Consider the following 26,650-nt stretch of genomic DNA (forward strand, 5'->3'; position numbering starts at 1 on the left):
TTTTGTATTTTATTTATAGGATAAATAACTATATCCCCAGAGATTCAACGTTTTTATCGTTTATTAAAAATTTTATCGTTAGGTTTACTTCCTCCTGGCTTTAAGCCCCGGTTGCATCCTCACCCCTTTGGAGAGAAGCCTAGGTAAACCTAACCCGTATTGGGTCGATCATGCTTGTACACATCCAGTTGCCTGAGTGTGCAGGTCCGTACGATGTTTTACTTCACCGTAAGAGCATCAGTTAGTATTCAAACTAATGTACATAACTTTTGAAAATAGTCATTGTTAAATGGACAAGATGGGATTCGAACCTGTGCCTTTCTGCGCAGCGGGCACCTTACCGATTCGAGCACCGACGCTATATCTTAGCTACCTATGTATGTCTATAGCTTTTATCGTTAGGTTTACGTTTATTTATTTAAACTTCATTGCACAAAATATAAATGTATAGCAGAATTGGCGGACTTAATATTAAAAGCATTATCTACCAGTCAACCATTGGGCTTTGACCACATAAAACTATTCGTTCACCGCGAACGTAGACCTCACCATTATTCTAGCACCACCTAAGTAATAAGAAACTACTGTGTTACAATCATGTATTTTAACATCATCATTAACTACTTGCAAACCTCAATACCTTATTGAACAGATAATTATGTCTAAAAAACTTAAACTTCTCCCCACACTCTTAGAGTACCTATCCTATGTATGTACCTAGTTAATGCCCCGCACGGAACCCGCAGCCTATTTTATATAGAAATTTGTTCTCGCATTGATTCAATGGTTTGAACGAACCCTAAGATCACAAACATATAAATATAGACGATACATATTTTTTGTGTGTTGATCTCGTGTTAAGTTTTTAAATCTGGTCTCATTTTGTCCCATGCCCCATAGATAAATGTTCTAGAAATTAGTAGTGAGAATCGAAAACTGTCAACGTCAATGTCACAATTCAATTCCACTACAATTCTTCAATCAGCCAGTTTCTCTTGTGTCGTGTGAGAGGTGGTTGTTTTTTTCTCTAATTAATATTACTTCCTCTAAATTTCAGGGAGTGATATATCGTGGCGATTATGTAGATATTTATTCTCATGCTTAAAAGTATCTCCTAATATCTGAGTGCTTAACAATGTCAACCGTTCTTTTAGCTGTTGTCGCAGTTATACTGTGTATACTTTTCCGAATATTAAATGTTAACAGCCAGGCCCAAAAACCAGTGATTTATGGAAAGGATAGAAATTTTATTGAGAACATATTATTTATTTCACCGTTTCTCAATGAACAGTAAGTACTATTGAATTAACTTTTATATTGTGACCCTTAATAATCAACTTGTTTGATGATGTCATGCAATGCTACAATTTAATTCATTAACATCTTAAAAAAATCTTATGAGAATAATAAAAAGATAAAAGTAAAGTTATTAAGTTCTTAAAACTCTGAATATGTTAGTAGGAGGTCGCTGGGAGAACATAGCTTCACGATTTTCATATCAAACAATTGCTACATTGTTTCAAAAACCTAATTTATCAAATAACTCCTTTTTCATGTATATTTTGCATGAATCAGCATGCTTAGAGATCACTTAAACTGCTTGAATGGTTATAATATTATTTAATATATTTAAAATGTCAATATTTTGAGAAATTTGGTTACTACCTAACTACAATATCCGGCTTTGCACAAGTAGCATTTATTGATTCCTTCCTCAGGAAACTCTCTTGTCAACATTTCAAACAAACAAAACCCTTAACTTTCCAATTTAAGCATATATACAGAGAAAATACTTTTTAATCCTACTACTATTATAAAGGCGAAAGTTTGTATGGATGTTTGTTACTCTTTCTCGCAAAAACTACTGAACCGATTACCATGAAATTTGGTATATAGGTAGCTGAAGACCCAGAATAACACATAGGCTACTTTTTATCCCAGAGTTCCCGCGGGATTGATAGGGTTTCCATGCGGACGAAGTCGCGGGCGGCCTCTAGTAACTTAATAAAATAATATGTACATAGTGAGTACGAAGAGATGGTTAATTGATAAAAAAAATTCAGTGTAGGCTACCTGAGCCTGAGATTTTATACTTGGCTGTCTGTTAACAACCAATATGTAGGGATTTTTTTAAAGCACTTGTGTAAAAGTTTTTATTAGTCATCTTTTTTATTAGTCAGTCATTAGGTATATACAGAATACTAAGGAAGAAATTCAGTAGGGGAATTCTAGGCTATAATTTACAGGGCAAAATATACATGCCTTCAGAAACATTGGTAATACTTTTGGGTTTATTTATAGCCTCATGAATAATATGTTAACTAGTCAATTAAGCCCCAAATCAGCCAAGTGACCTGCTATTGAGTCATTCATGCTAATTCAGCCTTGAAGCAGGCAGTCACATAAAACTTAGTCAATCTTGAATTATTTTATGATGAAGTATTTATACTTTAATGAGTTTAGTACTGTACATTTTTGTTTTAATATAAGAGGTTCTATGACTTATTTAATAAAGTATTGTAACTAGCCATTTTTTATTGTTAAGTATATTTTCTTTTACTTTAAATTATGCTAGATACACTATTTTCATGTGTATGATGAGTCCAATTTCATAACTCAGGTTCCTCAAGTTACAATAGACATCACACCTAACATCTTATAATATCTAAACATTATTTTAACAAAATTAGTTAGGTACCGACAACCCTCAATCTAATTATGTTTCTTTATTAATTAATTCACATGACCAACACTTAAAAATATTAAGTGAAAATCTCTAACATGTGTTGTATTTTTATAGATATATACCAACTCGACTGTGGGGCTTTAGCGGTCATGTTCAGACCATTCTTCACAGCCTGATCGGCCGCGTGCGATGCCCGTGGCCCATTGGCGGTCGAATCTCATTGGTCCTGCCTGATAGGTCTACACTTACCTACGATCTGTATGAACCAGTTGGATCTGAACATGAAGGTATGATACCTACCTAACTAGATTACCTCCCGTGTAAATTTTAGGAGATGCTTTTTTATGTGCACAGCCTGATTGCCGCGTGTGATGCCTGTATTGGCCCATTGGCGGTCGCATCTCATTGCTCCTGTCTGATAGATCGAGCTGAGGGACCTTCGGTCCTTCGTTGGTCAGACCTAGTTCGGACGAAGTCACGCTACACGGGCCCATATTCCGGTCTGACCTTTCAAACGGATCCACACTTCATTATTATTAATACTTTTGTCCCATTTGATCCACTCTGAAATATTTCCTACTGAATGGCGGATTAAAACGGAACAGAAAATTATTAAAATATAAATAAAAGAGATCAACTAGGGTATCAGATTTTGGGAATCCGGAACCGAATAACTCGTGTAAATTATATCAGATGCGTTTTTCTGATGTTTAAAATTTTTTAAATCTTTTATATTTTCGTAATAAACATGCGCAATTTTATCCATGCAAGTCGTGTGAGTTCGTATATGATCTAAGCAAGTAAATTTTCATTTGGATGCATTCTTGCAATCGGAAATACCTTGAGATAATTTATGAAAGAAGAAATCCTTTTCCTAATACATGGTGGTACTCAGTCCCTATCTTTAATACAAAATTTGTTTAAACCTTCACAAGGCTATGCACTTCACTCAGAATGATGTGAAAGTAGGTAGGTACTCATTGAACGAAGATAATATCAAGTGAAGCCTACGCTAAATTGTATGCCACTATTCCCATAGTATAGCCGAGAGGCATGTCTCTCACACATTTACGGCTATGATTACAGAGAACATTCGCGGGCCAGCAACCTGATTTTAGATGTTTACTTTACAAACAGGCCGTGTGTAATGCAAATATATACAATCAGGTTATCTGCCGCGTCTACAGCACAAAGCCAGTCCTTTAGTTTCATTATAATTTGTAGCTTGTTCCTCCTATCGGTAGTTCTGTTCACATCCTCACTTCTTTGCAAGCAGCCCGAGGTGCGCCTTTTGACCTGGATTGGGTGTTTTTACACGAAGCGACTTGGGAGTCGCGACTTGCGAGTCGCTTCGTACTTTTGTAGGGGAACCTAAATCATATTCGATAGGATCTTTAAAAATCTGAAGTTATAAGATTGGTAACTACATAAACAAAAAAATAATAATCTTGACCTTAAATCTTTAAGTTGATTTGTTGTAGTTGTGTCTATCTAATTATAATGTCAATAAAAGACAACTAAATATTTAAAAAATCTATTCTACAAAACATTATCATGAAAATAGTTGTTTTATAAATGTTATTGTTTTGTAAGAAACTTCTTTGTTTCTTGAGCATTGTCTTAGTTAACTTTGTTTCATTTGCCTAATTAAGAATTCTAAAAATATAGTAGGTATTGTTGTTTCTAAAGTGATGTACACATTACAATACTGCTTTGTATTTTTTTGATGATGTAATTCGGATTCATTTCGTCGTTATGAAATGAACTACTACCTATACCTTCCAATGCAGGACGTGTTTGTTCATTCTCCTCTTTATTCATTAACTAATTATTGATAGTTTTGTGTAATAAAATGTATTAGGTATGTACTCACTTTAATTTCAAGTAAAATATAAGTAAAAATTGTTCTGAGACAAAATAAATTACAAATATTAATTTAAATAGCTATGTTTGCTATCGATGAACTACTGAATCGAATTTTATATAATTTCACGTGTCTAGTATTTGGTATGTGAATTTAAAAGATAGAAAATTCTTAGTCTGCCGTTTACATTAAAACAAGAAAATCTCAATTATTAGTTCTACTTCGGCCAGTACTTTGGGCTAGTACTTCAAAAAGCTACTACTTTAAAAAGCTTTCAGACATTCATTTATCTCAATGTAAAGTGAAATAAATATAAAAAATATATTAGAAAGAAAGTAATTCAATCATAATTACAATATGTAATAAGTACATAAATATTTAAACTGAATGCGTGTGTTTACAAAGGTGTATTATTATGATGTCATATAATAAAAACGATCTAGAACTTTATGTAGCATTTATATGTAAGATGCGAATTTTCTAATCGTCTGGAATCCAGACATGTTATCAATACAAGATAGTGAACAAGGTCAAGCTCACCACGCGTCGCCAGTCGCTCGAACTGTGTGACTGTTACAAAACTTACTCTTGTGAAAATCTACTCTGTAATAACTGGTTTTGTTTACATTCCAATACTTTAGCAATATGAAGTTTGTTGTGTAAAGTATTGGCCGCACGCATGGACGAATATTTATTCTCAGATCAATAAAATAAAAGACTCACTTTTGTAGTCGTTTTGAGTAATTCTTTAAATTATTTATTTGTTTACATTCTACGTGATTTTTACGATTAAAAATATTATATATTATTACAGTACATACGTAATAACATAGTAGCAGTTAATTTTAATACCTTGTCATCATAAATTTGCACGTACATTATGTAGGTAGGTAGTTGTGTAAATAAACAATTTACTTCAACTTAAACAATTTCGCTTTTAATTTTAATTTAAGTAGGTATATCAGCTGTCTCAAATATTAATATATCAATTTGTGTGCAAAAGCAAAATGTTTACTTATTTCTTGCTACCTTGATTAGGAAATGTTGTTTTTAATTCATAAGATTGCCTAAGATTGGCATGGATAGTAAAGAAGATTATTAACCTAAATATTTGGACCACACAGTAAAACGTGTTCCGCTACTGTTAAATTTAAATATGTATGTGATTAAATATTGGCTTAATTTTAATGCAGATGACGTGACTGTCGCGATCTGTCCCGGCATCGGCAACACGTCGGAGAGCGTGTACATCCGCACATACGTCCACTACTCGCAATGCCACGGCTACAGGTGCGCGGTGCTCAACCACATCGGCGCTCTCAACAGCGTGCCGGTCACCGGACACAGGATTTTCTCGTACGGTGAGTGTGACGCTGGTTTTACATCAACCCTTCGGGGAGCGTGTACTTCTGCACATACGTCCACTACTCGCAATGCCATGGCTACAGGTGCGCGGTGCTCAACCACATCGGCGCTCTCAACAGCGTGCCGGTCACCGGACACAGGATTTTCTCGTACGGTGAGTGTGACGCTGGTTTTACATCAACCCTTCGGGGAGCGTGTACATCCGCACATACGTCCACTACTCGCAATGCCATGGCTACAGGTGCGCGGTGCTCAACCACATCGGCGCTCTCAACAGCGTGCCGGTCACCGGACACAGGATTTTCTCGTACGGTGAGTGTGACGCTGGTTTTACATCAACCCTTCGGGGAGCGTGTACATCCGCACATACGTCCACTACTCGCAATGCCATGGCTACAGGTGCGCGGTGCTCAACCACATCGGCGCTCTCAACAGCGTGCCGGTCACCGGACACAGGATTTTCTCGTACGGTGAGTGTGACGCTGGTTTTACATCAACCCTTCGGGGAGCGTGTACATCCGCACATACGTCCACTACTCGCAATGCCATGGCTACAGGTGCGCGGTGCTCAACCACATCGGCGCTCTCAACAGCGTGCCGGTCACCGGACACAGGATATTTTAGTACGGTGAGTAAGGGTCTTATAGATTCAATTAAAAGCTAGTAGTGTAGTATTGAAGTAAACTTAAGCCAGTATTATATTACTATGAATACTAATAGCCTTCAACCAGCAATCGTCGTATCAATATGTCGTGCCTGTCGTTTCTTTAAGGAAGAGCTAATTTCTTTAACGCTTAAACTAATCTATCATCTAAATCTAAACTTCTAATCATTTATTCTTCATGAGGCGCAGGTACATAAGAAAAATTAGTGCAAAGTTGTGAAGATGGCACCAGATTATTTGCTTCTAGAATATTTTCTTAAAAACTAATCCAAGTTTTGGCAGTTTGCGAACTATTGCCCCTTCTCATCGTCCTAGCTATGTGGTACTTCGAAAAAAAGGAGTCCAAAAAGTCTTCTTATAGTTTAGACTTGGAAATTGAACTTATCCTAGAATTTATAAATAACTACATTACCTACCTATACAGAAATAACGGCTATTAAGGGTTTAATTATTGTCTCAAGTCTTATGTATTTTGATCATATTACATAATCACCAGCTGCCTACTCTGCGGCGCCTAGAAAATTCGTTTTAATCCGTTGGCAATAGAATTATACTTTCCTCTATATTTGTGTATTACCGCATTTACAACGCGCCGTGCGTGAGTCATTGCGATATTCACACTGATATGCAAAATTATGACTAACTATTTGAGGTGTTCATTCTCATGATTTGCTTTTAACGTAATAATTATTTAATCAACTTTAAAGAAGCAAAATTTTGTAGTTTTGATTATTATTTTAAGCTTATCTTCTACAAATTAATTTTTTTAAACCTTACTAATAATTTAAGCTATGACATAAGGTTTCATTGCTTTTACAATTCTCAGTCCAACTCTTCCAGCGACAGCTTTAGAAAATAGCAAGGTAGAAATCGGATGTCTCATGTGCAAAATAAAAGCAAACAATTTACAAAATTTGCTTGTGGATTCGTTCTCCAAATAATTATTAATTTCTAATTAACTTAGAGATATTAGAAAAAACTATTTTACCTACATCACATATTTCCGTCGCTTTTCTAATTAAAAGATTTTACATTGTTGATAATGTTGATGCCGCTCCGTAGCATATTGTCTTAGGTCTTATGAGATCAAGGCATATGTCGATTTGTCCTTCTATTCATCGACTAAGCAATTGTAAACAATCGATATTTCGCCATACCATCACACGGCTGCAGCTTAGCTGCAAGAATTTTATTGGTTGCTTATGGAATGAGAATACAGGAATAAGTACACGTTCCAATGTAGTTAGCACAGTTATTTTTTTGTGGTTTCAAGTCTCACATGACCATCCGGATTATATTGACTTAGCGGGAAAACTCCACGAGTAAAAAAAAGTAAATCTAGTATATTTCACCATTCAATCACATGCAACGAAACTGTTTGTTGCTCATGCTTAATGCAATTGTTCATGTAACCCACCGAACTAAACACGAAATGCTATTCTATATTTCAGTGATGGTCAAGCGGAAAATATAATCGGTACTACGTAATACCTAATCAGGTTTTGCACGCAACTTCACTTCACACGCGTGAAATCCCGCTGTTCCATCTTCCAGTTTTCGTAGGATGTAAGGGTAATCCGTTATTACGAAGCAAATGGGCAGAGAACTAATGCCAAAATTCAGCTTTTACGACTTTCGGTTGTTGGATCAGTTATAGGTCAACTTCTTCTTTGAAGTCTAGCTCAAGTAAACCATATGACCTTGAATTCAGTCAATCTCACAAAATCAGTCAAAAGATTTTGCACGTTACTAATTAGCAATTCTTATTCTTTTTTATTTTAATACAAATAAGATTTTGCTAGATATCATTGAAATATATTCATGAGTGCTTATTTTTATTTATACTGTAGTTTCTATTATACTGACTACAGTACTACTGCACAAGTACTAACTTGTGCATAATAATGTATGTCCTCAAAATTTTGGATACTTTATTTCCTTTTGTCACCTTCATCCAGAAGCTCATAATGATTATCTAGTTAGCGATATTATCAACAGTTAGAAATACTCAAAGATGGTATAATACATTAGGGTGTTTGATGCTATTAACCTAGTTACATATAACAAAGTTGATAAGTCGTTAAAGTTAATTTGGTAAATGAAAAATGTGACTTGATATATTTCTATATTTATCGCAGTAGGTAGTAAGATTATAGATCAATAAAAAAATACTTATACTAACATTTATATTATTAAAACCACTTTCACGATTAGGTCGGCTGCTCACGGTCTCTTCATTCGATAACTGTACATTCTTCTTGGTAATTTCCAGTGAACGTAATATTTTATTACATCTAGTTCATAATATTTGTTATCTATAAAGACTTTTAAGAATATTTTTGCTGTGAAAGCTTACGTAACAAACAAATATATAGGTAGATTCACTTCCGCACCTCGGCAGAGGCAACAGTAAAGTACTATTATGGATAGGTTGGTGAAAGTGTCCACACCACAATGATATGCGAGTATCACATCGCATCACATGACATAACTTGTTTAGGTATTTGTGTAATGTTGAGATCTGTATACACATGCTAGACTATTATAATTGAAAAGAAGGATACGCAATTTGGATACTAAAGTTTTTCGGTTTGTTCTGAATGACAATTCTGTACATTAAAAGATATTTAGCTTTAGGTGCACTCTGTATGGCTTTCAATACCCCGTTGCTTTTCCTCCATACTTTTTGCTGTGTACCTACCTGTGTGTTCCTACGTTAGCAAATCAATTAATTTATAAAATGTAAGCTTACGTAAAGAATGAATTTGAATATGGCTAATTGAAACGGATTCCGATACAATCTTCATTTCAGGTAATTGGTGACTAAGTGTTTTGATGATGTAACTATCCGTAAAGGAAGAATTTTAGGAAGGTTTAATAATGCCCTGGAGCAAAAGCCAGTCTGATAACATTTTTTTTTTCATTTCAGGCCACACAGATGACTACAACTACATGATAGAGAATCTTCTAGAACGATATCCTAACACTAAGATAATTCTAGTCGGATTCAGTCTTGGTGGCAATCTTGTTACCAAATATTTAGGCGAGGATCGGAAGAGGCCCTCTAACATTATCGGGGGAATTTCCATCTGTCAGGGATACAACGCGATTGAGTAAGTTCCATAATTAATTACCGTTCTCTGCTTTTTTAATTAGAGACGCAATTTTTGCAATGTTTTGTGAATTCAGGGTTGTCACTAAGGTAAAGCTTATTTTATGACTAATTCTTCTATAAATAATTATTTTGAACGCTGTGAGTTTAAAGAATTGTGCGGTCTCCGGTGTTGTTAAATTAATGAGTAATTAAGCGATATCCACTGATTATCGATATGAAATTTAAACACCCAAGACTACTTCGTTTACGCCTTATAATGATATCACACAGTATTATTTGTTTTTTTTTTCACTTTTTCACATTTTTCACAATGTGAATGTTATTTCTTCTCAAGGACTGAACAATTTTCGCTATTGTCGCATTAACGATGTACTGAATGAGTAATGATATGATATAATTTTCCGCACATCGGCCACGAGAACATTGAATTATGACGCAGCTCTGTTATCGATTTTATGGTCGTACTTTATACTCGAGGATTTTATTCTCGAATGTTTTAGTCGCTTGAAATATCTTTTAAAAATATTGAAATAAATGGTTCATCAAATCTCTTGGTTATCATATCTTTTCCAGGATACATAGGTACTTAGCTTCAAAGCTCGGGTTCCGCTAAAAACAAAGTTAATGAAACGATTGTCTTGAAACGAATTCGCTTGTTAATTTAAAAAGTTTCGTGGATTTTTAGATTATTTACGATATTTTTATACTTCTTGTGTTTGTACCGGTTGGTCTGGCTGGGAAGAACCCCGAAGTTAAGTTCAAATGAGTGTAGGTACTAAGTACTTATAGTACCTACTTTTTACTGACGGCACCACCATGGTACTATGACAACCAATATTTACCGGTAGTGTGACCACGATCCCTTCGTGTGTAATTCAATTAAATAAATGTTTATAATTCAAACATTTTATTTCAGCAACATGGTATATTTGCTCCAATGGCAAAACTTCCGTCGCGTGTACCTGTACATAATGACAGACAACTATCGCAACATCATAACTCGACACAAGAGGATGCTTCTCAGTCCGGATACGAAGAGCCGGTACAACCTGGACGAGAAGGCGATCGTCTCGGCCGGAACCCTGCCTGATCTCGATGAGGCCTATTCCAGGTTTGTATGATTTCCCACATTACTTGTACATAATAACAGCAAATGAAACATCATAACGCGACACAGGAGGATGCTGCTTAGTCAAAAGACAAAGAGCCGATGCCTACAACCTAGTCTCGGCCGGAACCCTGCCTGATCACGCTGAGGCCTATTCCAGGTTTGTATGATTACCCACATTACTTGTACATAATAACAGCAAACAAAACGTCATAACGCGAAACAGGAGGATGCTGCTTAGCCAAGAGACAAACAGCCGGTACAATCTGGACGAGAAGGCGATCGTGTCGGCCGGAACCCTGCCTGATCTCGATGAGGCCTATTCCAGGTTTGTAAGATTTCCCACATAATTTGTACATAATAACAGCCAACAAAACGTCATAACGCGACACAGGAGGGTGCTGCTTAGCCAAGAGACAAACAGTCGGTACAATTTGGACGAGAAGGCGATCGCGTCTGTTTACATAACGATATTATTTTATTTCCAGGGGCATCCCCCGCTACGATAACTTGGTTAAAGGTCAAAAACCGGTATTTTCCCTTAATTATTCTTGTGCGCTTATAATATGACCATTTCGACTTGCTACTTGTTTGTCTTTATAGCACTGTCGAATAAACATTTTATCTATCTATCTAATATGGTTTAGAGCACATCATTATTAATATAAATTAACTGCCGAAATATATCATACATACATAAAATCACTCCTTTTTCCCGGAGGGTACATCTGTCCACTTGTCACGATCTCTGCATACTTCCTTCGCTTCATCCACATTCATAACTCTCTTCATCAAGTATAAGGAGAATATATATAATTTACGGTTATAGGATTCCGGTTACCTACTTGTTTTGTTGAATCATCCCTTTTTATGTTTTCTTTTGGCGCGACAAAAACAACTTTGTCAGTTTTATCAGAGTTTGCCTGTTAAATGATAGCCGTTCTTATCTTACCAGTAACTCTTGACAGACGAAACCATTGATGTGTGATAAATACTTGAATAAGATATTATGTGAAGCGACCGTGACGATTACTATTGACGGTTATCAATCCCATTAGGCCATGATTCTCCGAAGCCGAAGCTGCGTTAATTGCATGCTCTATTAACTTCAAAGGGAAGAGTCGTTGACATTGTTATGTAATTACAAACAACTATCCCTACATGATGTAAACCATAACAAAATACTTCAACTGACTAGAGAGATGAGAGAATACAAATATATACACATTAAAAAAGAATAAATAGGTAGAATATAATATAGAATTATGCTACAATCTGTCTTATTTACGAAATATAGGTAAAAATTATTGATTATAATAAAAAGAAAACATATTAAAAATATTTACCCCTGAATCAAATAGAAATTGGAGAAACAACGAGCATTTGTATGGTACATAACAAATTTGATAACTGTCTACCCTTGAGGTATACTCCGTAAGGGATAAAGACATCTAGGTATGTAATTTTGTAACAACATTTATTTAAGCGACGCTACGGGATGTATGTAGTTAGTTTCTATTTACATAGCGATTTTATTTTAATTCCAGGGGCTTCCCCCGCTACGATAACTTGGTTAAAGGTCGAAAACCGGTATTTTCCCTTATTTATTCTAGTAAGCATTTATATTTTGGAACTTTGCAAGAGATACCCGGTTTAATATTAAACATTTGTTTGTTTTTTCAGGAGAGTGCACGGATTTGAATCGGTGGGCGATCTTTACAAGTGGAGTTCGTCGTACTTTTACTTGGAGAATATAAAGACACCGATGATATTCGTAAATGCGCGGGACGACCCAATAGTTCCTGAACCGCTATTGCCAACTATCAGGGAGTTTGTCAGTAAGTACATACATCTTCACTTTTAAAGACCTTTGGGTTTTTTTAATGGAGCCAATGCAATCCCGGATCATGGTAAAAAAAGATTACCCCGGGCTCTTCTCCATGGAAGTTTAGGTAAAACTAGGATTACATTATGTCTATGGCCGTAGGTATTATGTATATTCATCGTTAGCTCATAATGAGGCTATAAGATATTTTTTTATGGTTTAGTATGGTTTTGTGCTTCTCTTCCCACCCCTCATAGTGTTTTCTTTTTGGCTAAATAATATTGCCTGATCAGCGGGCTACTGGTTTACCTATCAGCTGGCGCCCTTGTCTACTACCACTCATTACTGCTTAATCTCCTGTTCTAGCCGAATATGAAAACGAAATAATTCAAAATATATTTTACTTAACGCCATATGGATATTATTATCTACAGTGATGTAATTAAAAACCTCCACAGTAACATGACAATCAAATGTTATCTTAGTGCCGCCTTTTATTTGTCAGTAGTTTCCGCTGGATTATACAAATATATACGATTACGTATCACGCCAGGTGTCGATAACTTTAGTGTGCTGTCTTATGTTTATCATAAAATTAGTCATTGTTTTCAGTAAATAACAACACGTCATATAAAAGGCTACCGAGAATAATTAGGTACTTAAATTGATTTCTTAGTTAATGGCCATGAGGTCTATATTTCTTGGTCTACTAATGATAGCTATAAAACCTGAGACTAACTGCTAAAGAGCGTCAACTTGTTAAACATATACGCATACAAATAAAAGATTCATTGAAAAATATGAAGAAAGTGAAAATTATCAATGAAATTCTTATTTTCTTTTAAATGGCGTCGTTAAATGTAGGAACTTCAATAACAGATTTGCCATCTCCGTATCTTCCTGCCAGCAAGATAATGAACAAAGTTTACATGGTTTGTCTATTACTCACCAGGTTCACACGACAAAGCCATGTACCTCGAACTAGCCCACGGCGGCCACCTCGGTTTCTACGAGGGGGGGCTGGTGTACGCCAATCCCGTGACGTGGCTCGACCGCGCCTTGGTGGGCCTCGCGGGGGGGCTCCTCATGGCCCACAACAAGTGCCCCCAAACCGCCCACAGCGACAGCGAAGCGAGCGTCTTCCACGACGAACCTGACCTTATCAAATCGTCGACCATCGTTTATAGAGACCCCTTAGAAAAAGTAAAGCTCACTAATGTATAATAGGCCTATTTTATAATAATTATAAGATTCTGCGCGTAATATAATATATGCGGAAGGAGAATTGTTTTGAAAAACATAATTTTAGTTAATAATGCTGAAAAAGAACATTGAAAAGAGATGAAGCACTTTCAGAAGAACTATGAAAAACATTACCAGTGTGAGGAAAATGAAACGACGGTTCTCTAACCATACATATTACTTACGCAAATTGAGCGACTCTGTGAGCAACTGATGAAAGTGTCTGTACAAAATAAACGGTATTTACCAAAGCCTAACCGTTCGAATTTTATATGTACTTTTATTGTTTAGGTACCCATATGTAGTGTCTGAAAATTGTACAGGTACAATTTTTAGATAACTACATGTTTGTTGAGCGAAATGGCCTCGTTTAGTTATTTCGTTGTATTTTGGTCAGTGTGAATAAATGAGGTAGATTTCTGTGATTAAAATTTCTTTATGAAACCCAAGTGTTACAAGTGTTATTAAATTTCAATATAGATAGGTACATTTATCCACGCTGATCAAACGGAGATTATAAAATGTGATATTTATTGCAATTATGTTATGTACTTATCATAGAATTCTTATTTATTTAATTATCTTCGAATTCTTTTATTCGTGGGTGCATAAAAAATACAAAACAAAAAAAGGAAATTAAAAATGTTAAATTTAGGACATTTGTAGAATTTTTATATATTGCAATATAAGATCGGAGAAAAGGTTCTTTTAACAAGTTAAAATAAAAAATATATATATTCATATTTTTTATTGGTCTATAAAATTATTTTGTTATTTCAGTCTTGTCAACGAATTATAATTTTTCAGATATCGACAAGAAAATTTTCTCCGACCTTATATAAAAAAGTTTTGATATTTGCTGCAGGCATAAATAGTACATTTAATTACATGTTGATAATATAGCATTCCATGTAGACGAATGTTTGAAGTTTCAAGCTCATTGTCTTGATTGTGATGAGATGAGATTTCTAATTGGCTCTGATGACAAAGCAAGCGACCAACTAATTTAATTTGAAATGTTCAATTTCTGCCCAATCTATTGGAATATAGGAGAAACAGATTCGGTCGTATCGTTATTTCAAATAAAGATAAATTAAATCCCAATCATATAAATCCCAATAATATATGAAAAATTAAATGTTTTGCCAGGAGCAGTTTGTTTCGAATGAGAAAACATTTGACGGCACCAACTGCAGAAAAAGATCGTCAATAATTTTGCATAGTGTAAAATTTGAAAAAATGTTGCTATGGCCTTAAAAAAGATATATTTTTGCAGTTACTGTTTCTTAGAAGATTGCCAGTGGGTGTTTAATGTACCTACTTAGTGTATATATATATGCGAAAATTCCAGTGCATTTCTTCATGTGCATTTTGTTCTTTCAAAGAAAGTTGTAGAACGTGTTTATGTATGTATATTGTATAGATATTTAACTAATAAATATTGTTATCCAAATAATGTGATGTTGTTAAGACTGGCGTTTGATAAGATGTGCTATGGTATGCGACGACTTAAAGAAAAGTACGCCAATTAGGTAGTTACATATTATTGGCATTGAATTGTCGATGGAATAATCCAGTTGATATTTTTTCTAACACTTTCTTAACATAAAGGATGCCTTCTTGCTAGGACTAGGTGAACGGATGGAACGGAACTTTTATACAATGTGTAAATAAAGAATTTTAACAGTGAGGCTTTATAAATGTCAGACCTCACGTCCTAGCAGGCGTCACAATGTGTTCGTAGAGCGTAGCTCTACGAGCGTAGCACTGGGATAATAATATGCACGACTGATATTTTGTTCACATGGAGAGTTGAGCCAGTACTGAGATGGACACGCCGTATTTGTGAACATCACTCGTATGAATGTTGAATAGGAAATTGTTTTATTTCTGCACAAATTTTAATTTATTAATGTTGTATTAAATGTTAAAAATTTCAATGCCTCCAATAAGTGGCATAAAAGCAATGCTTCGCTGTCTGATTAAAATTACACGAATGTTATGTTAAACGAGCTTTGTAGATGTGTAATCTCGAACTATATTGGATTAATATTATAAACAACGATATACTATGACCATATTTGATACAAGGTATATTTTTGTACGAAATGAGGCTAGTCTATTCAAAATGCCTAATTGAAAATTATATTCTAGTGTTCGCTCTGCTGTTGTACGAGTTAATAATCAAAACTTTGTTCAACGAATTTATGCCTTGGTTCAGTTGAACTGAACTCATGAAGATGTATTCAAATTACAGTTGCCTTTCTTTGTCGAAACAGGTATTTTTAATTTACCGTCTTTAAAAAAGAAGGATGTTTTAAATTAGATACTATTTTTTACAAACTCTGTATTGCTCGCATATCCGAACTCTTAATCCATTTTTTTTTGTTTCAAAATTTGGGAAAGTGACATTTACCACAACTCAATTTCTGTTGAATCTTATCCATATTTATTTTTTAGATTGTATTGTTTTATTTTATTCTAAAATTATGACAGATTTCTTTTCGTTGTTAACATGAAACACAAATTTTGTATAAAAAAATCGTTAGCAGTAAAACACAGTAATGGTCAATTGATTAATTTCATTAAAAATCAATGACATCCTGTAGTTTCAATTTTAAATTGCGTGATAAATGTTGCACTGATTTAATGACAATATGTATAAGAATGAAAGAAATACAATTTTTATAACAATGCATACATGTTAGTATCTGATTGTTCTGTTATAAAGTAGGTAGATACGTTTTCCCGTGAAATTCCAACCCGGGCCGGAGCCTTTACAGATTTATTTAAACATATTGTCTTAGATAAAACAAAAAGTGTACTGCTTATGACATGTATCGGCAAATTTAAATGTACAAAGTTCAAAATGGACGCACAAAAGGATACTTAGGTGTTTATTTCTGCATTTTCTTAAAAGACTCAATGGAAATTTGTTTGTGTTATGTCCTGCCATTTTGAGAAGTTAAATAGCTTGTGATGATTTAAGAAGGTATTCACTTAAATGTAATAAATACTAATGTGAAAATGAAACACAATTTTTTTTTTCAATTATCCCATTCATGTTGAAATTATTCATTACAAAAAGATCGATAAATAAGTATAATCTAAGTCAATAATATAAAATTTTAAGAGACGGGTGAATTTACGCTGCTTATTATCTAACAAGTTACATCTAAAGCTACCTTAAAATATTTTGTAAATGGAATATTAAAATTATTAAAGTGAATTTCCTAAAAATAACCAAATGAGCAAATCCTGAGAACAAAATATTTGTTTTTTTTTATTTTATGAGAAATACATTTTAAATCAAAGTAATTGAGCAATCATAGACACGAGATCACGAGCATTAAAGAAACACTTGACATAAACATGTGAATCAATTATAAATTAAGTGCGATTTAGTGAATTTCAGATCATTACAAATACATAAATTCAAAAACAATTATTTAGTACTGACAGAGATCGAATACATATTTAAAGGTATAAATAATTATTATCAATATTCCAAATACAAATATTATCACATTTCCTTACTTATAGTGTCCGACCGAAGCTTCGGCTTCGGCTTCGGCTTCGGCCACCTTCGGCCAAAAAATCCACCTTCGGCGAAACATTCGGCTTCGGCCCAAAATCCGGCCGAAGCCGAAGGTTTCGCCGAAGGTCCGAGCGACCGTCGAGATTGAACGAACTGTTACGAAAGTCATGAGGCGGCGGGGAGTCACTGTCAAAATATCACATTGCTGATTGCATGCATCAAAACAAGTCCGTACGTGTATTTAAACGAGTGTTTTTGTAAGAAATCAAATCATTATTTTTACCAGTAGGTAAATCACAAACTTTTATCTATACATATAATAAAACAGTAAAAATATTTTGTCTGTACATTTAGTATTTTCGACTGAAATGGATAGAGGGACACTTAGAATGAATAATAGAAAGCAAAAATATTTTTTTTTAATTTCTTGTCTGTCTGTCTGTATGTATGATCACGATTATCTCCGAAAGTACTAAACCGATTTACTTCAAACTTTCACCAATTGCTTTGTTTTAACTCAGAATAACATTAAAAGTTTGTTTCATCAAAATCGGTTCACAAAAAAAAAAGTTATAGACATTTGAATGAACTCAAGGCATCAGTATGCCGGCAAATAAGTTACGAAATTAAAAATTCAAAGTCATTTATCATTATACGAAGACATTATACCTATAACATATAAATATAAGTGAAAGGCGACTAAGGGATGGGCTTACAAACTTGGGATTCTTTTTTAGGCGATGGGCGAGCAACCTATCACTTTTTGAATCTCAATTCTATCATTAAGTCAAATAGCTGAACGTGGCCATTCAGTCTTTTATGTAGTCTACTTTAATTTCGACACCAACGCAACGGCTTCGATGGTCCAGTGGTTAGCCCGTGAGACTGTGAAGTTGGCGGTCCAAGTTCGAATCCCAACAATTACAAGATATTTTTTATTATTAATAAAAATAGGTAAAAAAACTTTTTAAGTTAAACGGTTTTATGTTAAACATACATTGCAATGTTTAATATAAATGTACTAAAAACCAAAAAATAATAAAATAGATACAGTCGTGGGAATTATAAACATATGCATAGACTAGACTAAAATAAAACCGTGGGGCACGTCAATTGTCTACAATCGTTGATTAAAATGTTTGTTTTGTAATGTTACACTATAATTAGGCAGTTGTTCAACCGACAACGATGGACGTGTGATAAGTAGGGCTAGAATGTGGAAACAAGTTAGCAAGCTCGATTAAGCGAGTTTTAGGGTTTCATAATGTTGAGCGAGTAGTACTTTTATCATAAGTTTTGTCGATTAAAGACAAACTACGAGCAGTGAAACGATTCCTCGCTAGCCAGCAAAATAGTAAGTAATTTGCGCACCGTCTGCGGGCCAACTGCCTAACGACGAATTAAACGATTCTTCTATCGCACATTAAGTCTATAATTTGTAGACAATTGACGTGCCCCACGGTTTTATTTTAGTCTAGTCTATGCATATGTTTATAATTCCCACGACTGTATCTATTTTATTATTTTTTGGTTTTTAGTACATTTATATTAAACATTGCAATGTATGTTTAACATAAAACCGTTTAACTTAAAAAGTTTTTTTACCTATTTTTATTTTCTAGTTTTTAGTTTTTATTTCGCATTCTGTTTAATTCATTTAGTGTTTCATTATTGCAAGGTTTCTTGCCCGTTAGTTTATTGCAGTCCAACTCCTCTATACGTAGTCCCTGCAAAGATCTTACTCTACTAAGAGCCACGTAGGCTTGACCTTATTGAATGCGACAACTTAATAATATATTAAAAGATACCTTAACAGTCATTTAGTTATGTATATATATTAATAAGGGCGTATTAATATTTATTTTCAATTGTTTAATACTCAGGTACTAATTTTGAATAGTAAATTGTATTCTACTTGTTGAGACCTTTCATTTGATACCCATGTTGATGGGATTGATAAAACCTAAGTTATCCGCCATTTTGTAGAGGCCGCCATCTTGGATTTCAATTTTTTATAGTATATTGTATTCTGCTTGTTGAGCCCTTTCATTTGATACCCATATTGATGGGATTAATGAAACCGAAATTATCCGCCATTTTGTAACGGCGGCCATCTTGAATTTATAATGATAATGAATAAACATAATTATATTGTCACCAAAATCCAAAGTGTATACAAAATTTCAGATTAATCGGTTGACAGGAAGAGGGTGAAATTTGAATTACTAAATTTGACCCAAGAATAAATAAAACAAACGGGGTGAGCTAAATAAAACCGTTTAAAAATATATTTTTTTTGTATTGTTTTAGTATTTTATGTAAAAAAACTGAAAATCAAAATACTACATATAATAAAACGGTAAAAATATTTTTTCTGTACATTTAATATTTTGACTGAAACGGATAGAGAATTTTTTTTTTACATTTTTTGTCTGTCTGTATCTGACTGTATTATTAAAATTCAACTCGAAATTTACGCGGACGAAGTCGCGGGCAACAGCTAGTTTATCTCTAAACCAACCACCTCTTTGATATCATCAACTTCTATATGAAACAGTCAATATATAAACCTTCAATATTGAGGTTTTGAAATGATTTTAATATTAATTGTAGCTTGTAGACAATATTGAACAAAATTAATTACTGAGTGCTGAGAGAATATAAACCTTCGGCTTCGGCTTCGGCTTCGGCCGAAGGTTGTGGCGATAGCCGATTAATCGGCTTCGGCTTCGGCTTCGGCCAAAAATAGACCTTCGGTCGGACACTACTTACTTATGACTTACAATCTTTACACATACAAAAAAAGCTTCTTGTCACCAGCATTTCAGTACTTCAGACTATCGTCGAAAGTTTGCACAGTACGTATGTACGTACGTAGACGTGCATTGCACAAATGCTACCAACAAAGAGCTCTTAGCTTAACCACATCAATTGTTATACAAAGTATTTTAGATATACAATAAAAATTTACAAATAGGTACTGCAATAAATAGTCAGATCTATAATTTTCACAAATAAAAAGAGAGCCACAGCTAAACAAATCATATTAAGTATTAATTTTATAATTTTTATGGACACAAAAATATGGCCACTGGGAGAGTAAATGCTTACAAAAACTGGTAGTATGTCAGTATTTCATCAATCCGGGATGAAAAGTGACAAAAATATTGAGTATTTTCAAAATGCAGTAGGCGTTTATCTTAACATCATTAAGTTTCCATATTTATTCAAAATAACACTTTTTAACATCCTAACTATATTTATGGAAATGATATCTTACAGTCTTTATAATATACATCGGTTTAAAATCTGAGTATTTCAGAATAAATTAAAGCTTTTTTTTTACAAAATAGATATCATATAAATAAATTATGTAAATGCAATTAAATCGTAGCTTGTAGTATCATATAGTCAGCATATAGATGTTGGGTCGCCTTCCATTGTGCACGCTATATTATCTAATTTATGAGCTAAGTGCATTTTGTTCTCTAGTCCTAATATAATTTGTTCTCTATATTTACTGACATAGATGTACAGCTCTTTTAAGGCAGATAAAGTATCAAACTCATTTAATTGTTCTACCGAGAGTTGCTGCATAGAAGTACTTAGCTCTTGGTCTGTAACTTGAGGCAACTGAGAAACTGACTGATAAAACTGTATCACCATATCTCTATATGTAGGAAGATCTTTAGCAAAAAGTAATTTGTTGGATGGAGAGTCTTTACATAACCGATGTTCTGTTAGTGAACACGCATCCATGAATGTTTGGGCAATGACTGACAATGACGAATCTACTGTAGCAGTTTTGTTAATATCAAATATATAATCTGGATTCTTTATGAGATTTACCCAAAATCTCATCGGCAGGCTATTAGATTTCCACGCATGTACAACTTCTGGATTCATAATGCCATGGGCTCTTGCCGCGTCATCAAATAGATCAAATAACCATTTGACGGCCGGCGGCAATACCTCATTAACGGTGAGGATCGTACCGAAAAAGTCGTCGACAAATTTGTGTACCGTTCCTTTTGTCGACAATAATCTTGTGAGGAATATTTCTGGAATAGCTTTGTGGCTATGTTCTGATGTTTTATTAACAATATGCTGATACTCGATAGGCTTCACCAAATGATAATAATGAACATTTTGGTCAGATATATCATTATTATATACTTTTATGTGAGAGTTCGTACAATATATTCCGGTGCAATTTTTACAGGGTATTTTATAAGGAGTGTTAAAACTATCATTTTGGCGAGATATAAGAGACATCACCGCAGATTCTTTAACACCATAATGTGCCAGTGTGTTTAATTTACGCCAACCATTAACAGTTTTTGTTGTAAGATCCTCATCTTGCAGAGTTACGTGGCCGCCTCTGCCATGTCGCCATTCTAAATCGACTTCATGGACGGAAGGTCTTAAAGAAAATGGGGTATTTTTAAACAAGGCATCAAGTATTTTGGACTTTACTTGTGATATACTATCGCAATCTAAAACTTTACATTGAACTTTATCATCAAAATCATCTTGTATAATATGGAGAGTTATAGTTTGATAATCGATTTGTTCTTTTAATAGTTTTTCTTCCGATAAAGAATAACGCGCTTCATGTGTTATAGCGTCAACCACACCTTTCTCTATTTGATGCTTGATCGCTTTGAACAGTAGGAATAATGAAGAACCTGCATAATCTTTCAAATAGTAGTACATACACAAAGCCATCCAATTGGTCAACATTTTTTCAACTACACTCTCAGTTCTCCTCAGCATCAGCTGAGGATGTTTGTTGCAAACAGATTTGTCTATCAAGCGCAAAAGCAAAGACTTTAAAATATCTGTAGCATATTCCATTTTGCCCATAAGAATAACCATTAAAAGTGAAGCAACATTTACTTTATCTCGTATATTGAATGATTTTTGAGACTCCAATGTGTCTATAAATGACAGAAGGAAACATTTGTTATTAAGAAGTTGTTCAAATTGGATCATAGCGGCATCATAATTGGTTCGCGGAGCATTAATAAATTGTCGCTGAACATTCAATATTGGGTGATCCGAGACACCTGGAAAAAATACTTTCATAACGTAGTTTACGTGGTCTAATGTGGGAATGCCAGAATGTTCCAAATCTGCTGCCAAATCAGACATATCAGTTTGAAGTTCGGCAAAAGCGAGCTTACATTCAAGTCGTACATTACTTTCCAAAGTGTCCATTTGTATTTGAATCCTTTTATATTCTCTCTCAGCCTTTGTACTTCTACGTCTGTACATGACTAAAACTATCATAAATATGAGAACCAAAAAGAAAGTGCCGGCAGCGATTCCAGCTATAGCTTCTGGGGGAAAATTGTAATTTCTCAACAATTCGTAATGCAGGTATCCAATCGGGAATCGTAAGTTTTTTCCAATTTTTACCACAACCAGAGGTAGATTTATATCTGATATTTGCACACCATTTTCATCCGTGTTAGCAGGCTGAATTTCTGGTGGTGTACAAAGCAACTGCTGCATGGTGAGACTAGTGACATTACATGGTTGAGTGCCAATAGTTACAATAACATCAGTTTCATCACTGGCTCTTATTAAGTTTTCACCTTCTATTACTAATGGATCGCCTTTATACAATTTGATTCTATTTGGGAACTGATAGACATGAGGATCTTCAACAAACACCATATGAGTTCTAGGTGGGTTAAAATATTTTTCCAAATCATGCATGGTTTCAACATTATCCATTACAAAACCAACTTTCATAGCTATTTGTGGAGTACTGGTTTGTGATTTCGTTGCTTGAATGATCTCATTGTATTTTTCATTTATAGCTGGACTTGGACATTCCATCTGATTTAAGTTCAGCACTGTACAAGCTGTAGAATTAACAGGTAACAATTCATTATTGTAATATAATTTCATTAATGGTTTTTGTATTGTATGTAGATTAGTACCATGAACTGTTATCATTCTTCCACCAGATACAAAACTTTTGAGTGGTTTTATTTCCATAATAGTTGGATCTGCTGTATAGTTAAATAAATCACCAGACAAAGTGCGATTTGCATTATCAATAGCTACTGTCAGTGTGTGAATCACTCTAGGATAATTAGCCTTGGGAGTGATACAAATCAGTCTATTATTAGAAGTTTGTGTTTTATTAACAGCACAAGGCAGTTCATCTAAATAAGCTGATACAGTGGAACCAATGTTTAAATGTTGTCCACCAATGGCTAATTGAGTTCCACCTGACATTGGTCCCAGGGCAGGATAAATACCCTGTAACTTAATATCTTTGTAGCTAAATAACACAGATGATTCTGTATACCCTGCATCATTTTCTACAATGACTGGAGCAACAGTTGAAACATTTGAAGGTCCTGTCCGACATGTTATACTAACAGATACTTCAAAATCCACAATTTTACAGAGCACATCACCAATACGAACTTTGCCAGTGACTTCCTCCACATGAAGACCAAGATTACTGCCCTCAATAGTCACTATCGTCCCACCTTCTATAGGGCCACTTAAAGGTTTTATCATATCAATTCTGGGTTTTGGACATTCTGTTACTGGGTTCTCAAGACAAGACTCACTGTAGGAACAAGAGTTACCACACCATGTGCACTGGTAAATGGAATTACGGGTGATGCAAAGTGAACAGTCAGCATGTTCTCTATGAGATCCAAGAATTTCACATTTATATAGTGTTATTGTTATGGTGTCTATGTAGTGCTTATGATTCCAAACAACTTTAACACTGACATTATATTCTCCGACATCTTCTTCATAAGAATATGTAGTTTTATCACATACAATATAATGATTAGATTCAACTCTAGCAGGTAATATCATATTAGCAAGTTCAATACTCACAATACACTGAAATCCAGTGTGTCCAGGTTGCAAATGAGGCAAATTCTCAACCTCCAATTCCAATTCCTTAGGTACATTATTTGGCAGTAGGATGGGCTTCTTGTATTGCCTTATGCGAGGGCAATGACCAATTCCATGATTCAGTAGTTTGGTTGGATTGTTCTCTCCACTGATGATAGTTCTTTGACAAGTAGATGTTTCATGTGTACACTTATTATCATAAATACACCAATTACATGCCCATTCACTCATAATGCAAGAATGACATGTTGTGTGCTTGGAGCAATCATAAAAAGCAAAGTTCCTAGAAACAAAATCTTTATTGGTTTCAGATGAGTGTACTGAAAGGGGTACATAGACATGGTCCTGGTTTGTTGGAATTTTGGGCCTATGTTTAATATCAGGGGTGGGACAGGCTAGTCCATTAGAAGTAACTGCTGCATCAATTGGAGGAGTATTTCCAAAAACACATTTGTATTTTGCTCCAAATGGTAACTCTGGAAGTGTTCTTATAATAAGCTGAACTGTTGTGAATTCATTCATGGATATTCTATCTGGTAAGATTTGTTCAAAGTCAATGCATTGTTGACCAGTGTATTGGGAAAGCCACCTAGGAGCACTTTGTGTACCTTTTTGACACATACTCTGAACAGTGCAACGTTTCTCCAGAGAACACCAACCGCAATGAGGGTCATTAAACTCCAAGCAGGAGGAACAATTTCCATGTTCAGCACATCTTTCAGTAGGTATTTGGACAATGGAATTCCGAGCTAAGACATACAAGGTTTTACGATATGGTGATAATGTTGTATCAGGCAGTATCCTCTGGCCTGGCAATAATTCCTCACTTGAGTATTCTAATGCTTCTTCAGCATCAATTAACACTTTCTTTAAAATACCATCATTGGTGCCCAAGAAGGCAACGGTGTGCAATCCAGTCACAGACATGGTTACAGATGTTACATGTGTATCATTCCAATGAATAACAGACCTAGTTTTAATAGGATACAAACCACTTATTTTAAGACCTACCTCACAAAAGTTAAGTATATTGCCAGTAGAGCCCACACTGGGACATTTACCATCAGATATCATTCCAGATATGTAACCCATATTGCGGGCTTTGGTGCTACCATTAAAACACATATGGACATTTTCATTAAACTTAATTTCTATCTCCTGTAAAGAAAAAACACATATAGCTGATTTTGACATAGGCTCATTTGTGATACCTTTAGAAGGGCTGAAAGCTGCTACCAGTATAGAATCTCCAGTTTTTATGCCAAGCTGTGAAGCCAAACTTGCTCCAGCTTTGGCTATTTTTGCATCTTGAACAAGATTGTAATTGACAAGTTCACTTTTGCCATTAACTGTCTCTTCACGAACATGGCACTCAAGTGTTACTTCTGTATAGCTATTGTAGTTGTCATCATTCACACAGGTCCGAGCCAAACGTGACACATATCCAAGCTCTTCATTACCAGCCAAATGGGAATGTTTTTGAATTATCAAAAAATATGCATAATCGCTGGCATTGAATCCATAAACATATTGCACCAAAAAGTTATCTCTGTATTTAACATCTATTTGGATCAAACTTTGTTTTGAAAATGTAAACTGAGCTAATTCCAGCGTCATGAGATCCCGGCTAGAAATGGCAGGGACATCGTGCCTGTATTCTCCAATGTTTGTGAATGTTGTGCCAACATAAAGGACATTGGAGCGATCCCAAGAGTTATACCTCTCAGGGCCAATGAATGCATAAGTCGAAGCATCAGCATCGTTAGCCGCAACACTCACAGCGACGAACTCGGGCTCCGCAGAGAGGTCACCTAACTTGTATTTATAACAAGAGCCTTGGGCCACAGAACCACATGCTATCACTATCCTGGATTCTTGATCTATCACTAATATCTTATTGACGTTATCAATCGGTGTCCTTGTTATATCAGGAGAAGTACAGCCGCTAGCATGACACATAGGATTATCGAGCTTAGGCCCCGTACGTATAACATGAATGGGTTTCAAGTCGGGGCTCAATTGATGTAACCAATTCAGAGAACCAGCATAAACTTGTCCGCTGGCTCTGTCGACGGCCAGATGATAGAAATAGTATGACCCATTCTGTTGATTGCTAGGATATTGTGATATAAACTCGTATCCGTATACTATTGTACATCGAAGCCACAATGTTATGACTAATAGAGTCGTTAAACCAGCCATGATCACATCTTAAGCAGTCTGCAAATAAATATTTTCACTTTCTCACAACCACTGTAATGTTTTTAATTCAGTTTCAACCCATTTTTGGCTTACAAAAATAAATGTAATTTTGTAAAAGCATCCATCGATGCCGACGACAATATG

The 26,650-nt window shown here is 34.8% G+C and overlaps 2 protein-coding genes across 2 annotated transcripts; one reads left to right on the forward strand and one right to left on the reverse strand.

Moving 5' to 3' along the window:
• The first annotated feature begins 971 nt into the window (after positions 1-971).
• LOC106143170 (abhydrolase domain-containing protein 2) lies at positions 972-16,907 on the forward strand. The gene is made up of 7 exons (XM_013345187.2): positions 972-1,290; positions 2,801-2,973; positions 5,744-5,911; positions 9,509-9,692; positions 10,611-10,805; positions 12,486-12,640; positions 13,580-16,907. The coding sequence occupies exons 1-7, from the start codon at positions 1,136-1,138 to the stop codon at positions 13,849-13,851; spliced, it is 1,302 nt and encodes a 433-aa protein (XP_013200641.1). The 5' UTR covers positions 972-1,135; the 3' UTR covers positions 13,852-16,907.
• Positions 16,904-26,646, reverse strand: LOC106143187 (plexin-B). Its single transcript, XM_013345207.2, has one exon. The coding sequence runs from the start codon at positions 26,504-26,506 to the stop codon at positions 20,819-20,821; it is 5,688 nt and encodes a 1,895-aa protein (XP_013200661.1). The 5' UTR covers positions 26,507-26,646; the 3' UTR covers positions 16,904-20,818.
• Positions 26,647-26,650: the final 4 nt, after the last annotated feature.

The sequence above is a fragment of the Amyelois transitella genome, chromosome 2 (assembly GCF_032362555.1).
Source record: "Amyelois transitella isolate CPQ chromosome 2, ilAmyTran1.1, whole genome shotgun sequence".
NCBI lineage: Eukaryota > Metazoa > Arthropoda > Insecta > Lepidoptera > Pyralidae > Amyelois > Amyelois transitella.

What these genes read in the sequence shown, in the direction of transcription:
- LOC106143170 (XM_013345187.2), top strand. Translation starts at nt 1,136, where the DNA reads ATGTCAACCGTTCTTTTAGCTGTTGTCGCAGTTATACTGTGTATACTT. An exon ending in ACACAGGATTTTCTCGTACG is followed by an intron (nt 5,912 to 9,508) that starts GTGAGTGTGACG and finishes TTTTCATTTCAG; the next exon opens with GCCACACAGATGACTACAAC. An exon ending in AACTATCAGGGAGTTTGTCA is followed by an intron (nt 12,641 to 13,579) that starts GTAAGTACATAC and finishes ATTACTCACCAG; the next exon opens with GTTCACACGACAAAGCCATG.
- LOC106143187 (XM_013345207.2), bottom strand. Translation starts at nt 26,506, where the DNA reads ATGGCTGGTTTAACGACTCTATTAGTCATAACATTGTGGCTTCGATGT.